The 6,730-nt window shown below is 39.2% G+C and overlaps 1 protein-coding gene across 3 annotated transcripts; it reads right to left on the reverse strand.

Moving 5' to 3' along the window:
• On the reverse strand, positions 1-3,671 carry LOC120289385 (G-type lectin S-receptor-like serine/threonine-protein kinase SD2-5). 3 transcript variants are annotated; one of them, XM_039304206.1, is made up of 2 exons: positions 3,146-3,671; positions 1-2,916 (listed from the first exon to the last, which is right to left on the reverse strand). In XM_039304206.1, the coding sequence occupies exon 2, from the start codon at positions 2,641-2,643 to the stop codon at positions 79-81; it is 2,565 nt and encodes an 854-aa protein (XP_039160140.1). In that variant the 5' UTR covers positions 2,644-2,916; positions 3,146-3,671; the 3' UTR covers positions 1-78. The 3 variants fall into 3 exon arrangements, with proteins under 3 accessions (XP_039160140.1, XP_039160139.1, XP_039160141.1); XM_039304205.1 differs by having other exon boundaries at positions 1-3,035; XM_039304207.1 differs by lacking the exon at positions 3,146-3,671 and having other exon boundaries at positions 1-2,073; positions 2,154-2,341.
• Positions 3,672-6,730: the final 3,059 nt, after the last annotated feature.

The raw sequence follows: 6,730 nt of genomic DNA on the forward strand, positions 1-6,730 counted from the left end.
CACTCTAGAAATTTCAATTGCCTGCAGAGGTTTACCACTTGATTTGTAGAGAACAGTAATTCTTTTTAGTATGCCGCATCATCGTGGACCAGATAAAACTGAGGGTATTAATGCAGTGGTAGCACTGAATTCGACTTCCATTTGACCAAATTCTGTTGCTTTATTAGTGGAAGGCTGAGCAGAGAAGTTGTAATCCAGACCGTCTTGAACTTCCGAAACACCCTCTAACACCTTGACAACTATTGACATGGAAGGCCTCTTTGTATAATCTGCCTGCAAGCACCACGCAGCAATCCTCATCATGTTCACCACCTGCAGCCCATTTAGCTGCATATCCTCACTATAGTTATCTACAATGTCCAGCAATCGTTCCTCTTCAGCCTTTCTCTTAAAAAGGCTTAGCAAATTCATGCCATCTTCATCTAACGAGTGATCGAAGATTTTTCTCCCACAGACTATCTCCAGAATTACCACGCCAAAGCTATACACATCCACCTTTTCAGTAATTGCTGCACTCAGCCACTCGGGGGCCAAATAACCAGGAGTTCCTCTCATGGTTGTGACGACTTGGCTTTGGTCCCTATCGATCAATTTGGACAATCCAAAATCACCAACCTTAGCATTAAAATTCCCATCCAAGAGGATATTTTGGGGTTTAATGTCTAAGTGAAGTATCTTCTGTCTGCAATCTTCATGAAGATAAGTCAGTCCTTTTGCTATATCGAGAATGATCTTTTTCCTTTGTTGCCAGTCAAGAACACTTTCATTGGATTTGTGAAAGATCCATCTATCTAAAGACCCATTTGACATGTACTCATAGATAAGGAGCCTATGGGATTTATCAGCACAAAATCCCACAAGTCTTACCAAGTTAACATGATGGATGCTACCAATAGTCTCAACTTCAGCTAGAAAGGATTTCTTGACCTGCCCAAAACCATCAAGGCACTTTACAGCAACTTTTGTGCTATCAATTAGAGTACCCTCAAAAACAGAACCGAAACCACCTTTGCCAAGCTTTTTATTGAAGTCGTTTGTAATGGTTTTCAAATCATCGTACATGAATCTTGTGGGCATTCCAGGTACTTGATCAAGGTAGTCCTCCTCTGCTTCATTAGCATCTCTCTTCCGAACAAACAAAACTATGACTACGATGAGAAACATCACCACAAAGAGAGCTCCGACGCTGGACCCAAGTATTACTGGAAGACGGTTGCTCCTTTGATTGTCAACAGAAGTATTGGGGGCTCCATTGGTCACATTTTGTACTTTTAGGTAAGCAGTGGAGTTATAGAAAATCTTACTCTTGTCAATGTTCATGAGTGAAAACACCTCAGATGGTAAGTAACAACTGCCACTGGTGGCATTCGACCCATATTGGAATATAGCCGCTTTGCACGAGCAGTTCTTCGCGCAGGTCTCTTTACAAGTTGAAGCATCTATGTTCTTGAGATCTGAAGTGAAAGTGAAGTACATGACATTTTCAAGCTCCAGAAGACTTTGATATTGCGAAGCCCCACAAGACAATGGGACATTCTCAGAACACCCAAGACTAGGCTGCCTATCATCTACTTGCTTGTAATAGCTCGTTCCCCCACTTGAAGCCGGACAACTACATTGCCCATTGGAGCAAATTCCATATTGCCCGCACACTGTTGGATAATCACAGTCCCCAAGATACCCCGTCAAAAGATCAGCCACTTCTTTCCACCCAGATAGCCACTCAAACACTCTCAAATGCCCATCCGAGCCCAGCTTCATGTATTGTACAGAAGATGCTTGAGGGACTGAAATCACACTCAAATTCGTGGTAGAATTCGAGAACAAAGCCAAGCTTCCATTTACAAATTCAACATATGGAGACTCATTACTTGCATTCAGATTATCAATAGAATACTCATAATAGATCTGAGGAGGACTAGTCTCCATTTGAGCAGATAAACCACTGCTACTCATGGAAAGCGTAATCATACCATCTACAGTCCAATTTGTCCCGGAAACACTTGGGATCAATCTTTGCCCTACCTTCAACATTTGTCCGGGAACAAGTGAGTCGGTTGGCTGACTAAAAGACTGCCAAACAGTCAAGTTATTCTTATCAAACAACACGAGGTTCCCCAAATCTGTCAAATTCAAGCCTACAATGGACTTACCAGAAGTGTTTGTGGACCAAGCAACAGTACCATCGGCATCTTTCAAAACCAAATCACCTTCGGATGTGAGCTCTAACATCGCACCAATCTTTACGGGATTGTTTCGATTGGCAGACCACACTACTTGAGGAAATCCAATAGCGGGTTGAACAATTAAACCACCACTGTTGACTTGGACGATGAAAACGGCAAAGAGGTAAGTGTTGCAGTTACCATTACAGTAGAAGCCGCAGGCGTAGGCAGGGCCGATGGCTCCTTTGGCTCGGAGTAGAATTGACCGCACAGTGGATCCATCCGTATATGGAATGGAGTGATTAGCTGTTGCGTTGTTCGTCCACTGTGTTGAAAGTGCGGCGGTTGGATAATCATAATCTTGAGCTTGAGCATCAACAGAGTTTGAGAATTGCGATAGAAAAACAAAGCAAAAGGAAAGAAGAAAAGAACAGAGGCTGCAGAGTGAGAGCATGGCCTGCAGTGAAAGCTTGAGCATAGAGAAGATTGAGAATGGAAGAGATGGGGGACAGAATGAGAGATTGAAGCGGAGGGCTGACGGTTTCTAGAAACGGTTGCGAATCTGAGCATCTTGTGATTCAAAGCAACAAATAAAATAATGGGAGTCAAATTTGGAGGAGCTGGGGTGGCTGGATTAAGGAAATGGGAGATATTATGCTGCCGCGTTCAGGTAGTTGGTTTTTCAAAGTCAAATTTGAGGTACGGTGCAAGCAAAACAGCTTTGGAACCCAACCCGTGTTCTGCAAAACAACTTTGAGCCGGGTACGATTTATTAAATGAATTAAGCAGAGCAAGTTGGAAGGAATGACAGAACAATTCTCAAGCAAGTGCATCACCGCCCATCAGACCATCTACACTTGAGGACCATCTCTGAATCAGGAGATAATATTAGTTACTTGACTAGTGCTAAGTAGAGTCCATTGATTAATCGCCCCGTGTACAAAATGGCCCCAATCTTTAAAAATTTCAAATTTCTTTACCTTTTTATTTTCTTCTCCCGTTGCTCTCCCTCTTCTTCTCGCTTTCCTTTTCTTCATATTCCTTCCTCAAACTGGTAGAACCTATGGACCTTGTTGTCGCCCGAGCAAAAAGGGCTCACTGGATGCCATAACAGCAGCAGGTGTTGAAGACCCAAAAAACCAGTAGGAACATTCTTGTTCTGGAGGAGTCGCCAGGTTGTTGAAGCTTTTGAAGGCTGTGACCAAAACCCAGGAGGGGTTTGATGGGGGAAGTCGCGTTATCACAATCAAAATCAGAACTTTCTTTGTCCGGAGGAGCTGTAGAAGAAACTGAAACAGAAGACATTCCAGGTTTCCTTTAATTAGTAAAGTTCATGAATGAGGGGTTCCTCGGACCGAGTCCCTTTGGGACAGTGCTCACGACATCGAAGGCGAAAGAAGTAAACGATGGTCTAAACAGGACACTAACAGCCTGCATCACGCTCCGCGGTTGTTTGATGACCAGATCGCTCGAGCACGGGCAGGGGTGTTTGTTTGGAGAAGGATGGAAAAGAGAAAGAGAGACGGGAAAAGAAAAAGAAAAGGGAGAAGAAGAAATTTGAAATTGCTGAAGAGTGGGACCCTCCCCGGGTCCACGTGGCAATTAATCAATGGACTCAATTATATCCCATTTGGCACAAATTAAAAAAATGCATGCACCATAGTCTTAATCTTAAAATCAGAACGACCATAGGCCTTACCAAGAACCAGTTGTCAACTGCATTTATCTTAATATTGGAGCGATAATCTTTTCCTTGACAATGATTTAAATTAATAAAATGGCTGACAATCGATTACTTATTCAATTTGAATACACCAAGTAGGTCAATTCAATTTAACAAAGGGTGGAGTGGGGGCAATCATTTTTCTACATCGGCAATCTGCTGAGAAATACTTACTACCTATTAAAAAGATTATGTTGGGGATGTCAAAACTTAATTCAAGAAAAGAGTACGAGAGAAAGAGATGATTCCTCCAAGTCAAGTACTATATATGTTAATTAAATATGTAGAAAGGCTGAAATTGTTTAGAATGATCAATATCATCTACATATCACATGGTTGACTTTGAATGTCTGATCATCTAAGTTCTTTTAATTTAGCAAGCATATGTGCCTTGGAAAGATCACTAATGGACCATTACGAAGCTGGAAATAAAAAAATGAATCAGTAGTTTCCCGACGATAAACTTTTCTAGTAATCTAGATGCAGAAAATACTAAAATGTGTAAGTATATTTGATTATTAGTGAATTATTTATCACTAACTCTTGTCATTCATAGATATTGAAACTAAGACTGAACCATATTAATCTCCGATATCCTTTATTGTTTCTTGTTTATTTCTCTGGTAATTTCATGATGATTTGGTTGCAAAATGCTATTAGCTTCTGTGTTAACTTTACAACACTTCCTTAGCCCAATATCTCTTAAACATTTGACCTGCTTTCAAAGCAGCTGCCCTAGCTTTCCTTGGAGGGGGATTCGCAATCCATAAATTTCCAGAAACATGAGCTGCTTGCTCAAACTAGCAGCAAAAACCTCTGTGCCAACCTGAGAACTCCACTCCCCACAACAGAATCTCTAAAGTTATCAATGTCATCACAATTTAACACCACTTCATACTTAGATTGCCAAAAGAATTAATTATAGGAAGAACTGAATCAACAATTGGGTTATCTATCTTACAGGAGAAACGCAACACCAATTGGAAGATCAATATCTGATAAGCGGTTATTGTAAAGGCTGCCTCTACCATGGATTAAGAAATAGTATTTTACACTCCTTGCTAAACTCGCTAAAAATAGAGATGGACTATTTGTATAACTTTTCGAGAATATCGTTTTATAAAACTATAAGTAATTTTTCATGATTTTCCTTTTTTTATTTTTTATTTTCTTGTTCTTGCATTTTGTTTCTTTTCTCTATTCTCTCTTGTTTTGGTTGTCAAAGCTTTCTTCCTGATAAGCAAAGCCTTTTTTTCCCTTTCTGGCTCGATAAGCAAAGATTCTTTGTTAATATAAAAATGATTTCCATCTTGGTGACCAGCAGGATATTCCCAATTATAATTGCTACCAACTAGACCGATTAAATGGATAGGTTGGATCGAGTTTGGATGGATAAAAAAAAATTGATTTAAATTAGTCCATTCTTTTATGTAGTCTAATTTGAACGATTCATACGCGATTCAAACCCAACTCATACCCAATAGTTGGGCTCTGATTCCATTAAATATGAAAAATAGCAAAGTAAAAGCTAATCAATTAAAAAAAATTAAACGTGAAAAAAAATATACATGTAAGAAATTACTAAAGAATTGATGACTCAAAAACCGGGCTTGATTTGAAACGTCCCGAAATCCCTTGACCCAGATGGTCCAAACCGGGTTTTCAGGCTTGATTTTATTTTACACACAGGCCTGATCAGGTTTTTGGGCTTCCGGATGAACTATAATGTAAATGGAACTTTAAAATTATTTGGAAAAAATATTTGCATCGTCATGAAGTACATCTTTAATATGTAGTAAGTTAACAACACACTAACTGAACAATTCCCAGCCCTGTCATAATAATAAAAAAAAACCAAAAAATATAATTATAATCTAGACCGCTGACAAGAAAAATGACTAAACAAAGTAAAAAAGGTTTATGAGTAATTGTCTCAAGCTATTTGCCTTCCTTCTGGTATTAAAACTAAGAAAAATGGCAACGTAGAAGTTTAAACAGACATCGATGGATGGTCTAGTAGTAAATATGGGCTTAGGTGAATGGACTTGTCCCTGGTCACAAAGCTCCGTCAGTTTTGTCCCATATGGAATGTAGCAGAGGCTGTAAGCCCATGTCATCAGATGGGTAATTCATAATTGTGCAGCAATGAAAATGTGTATGAAATGTATATGTTTCCATTCCATCGAGACCCCATGTAATTAGCCATTTATATTTTGGACCCATTTGAATATGTGTTTAAAATTTTAGCCTACTCGTTATTGATACGTACCTTTAAATGTGAGTTACGAAAACACCTTTAGTGCTAATATTACAAACTTGAGAACGATTGGACTCTGCATAAACAAAAAAAAAAAAAAAATTGGAAAAAATACAAAAAGAAAATTCCTAAATATATTATTATTGTGCCCATTCAGTTCTAAATTTTCAATTGTACCGATTTAATCCAAACATTTTTCACATATCGCCAGTAGAATCTATTTAGCCAATTTTGATCAAAAGCCACTCATGTGGATGTCAACCATTTTATGTAGCATAGCTAGGGTTGATATGGACATTATTTTAATAATTTTTTGATTTTTTTATGATATGGTGTTTTTTTTTTCTTCTTCCTTTTTTTCCTTTCATTTTGGTTGGGGAGGGCTATGGCCCTCGCTAAATTTAGGCAAGGGCCGCAGAGGCCCTAGGTGAGGGTCTTTGTGCCCTTGATGGCAATCGTTTAAGGCCGCGCCTATTAGGAGTGAGTGGTTCCCAGTTCCTTATAGGTTCCATCTGGAACCTGGAACTTACCATCAAGTACATGTTCCTTATTTTTAGAACTTGGAACCTACCCGTCAAAACTAAG

This window comes from Eucalyptus grandis, chromosome 11 (assembly GCF_016545825.1).
Source record: "Eucalyptus grandis isolate ANBG69807.140 chromosome 11, ASM1654582v1, whole genome shotgun sequence".
NCBI classification, from domain to species: Eukaryota; Viridiplantae; Streptophyta; class Magnoliopsida; order Myrtales; family Myrtaceae; genus Eucalyptus; species Eucalyptus grandis.

What these genes read in the sequence shown, in the direction of transcription:
- LOC120289385 (XM_039304206.1), bottom strand. Translation starts at nt 2,643, where the DNA reads ATGCTCAAGCTTTCACTGCAGGCCATGCTCTCACTCTGCAGCCTCTGT.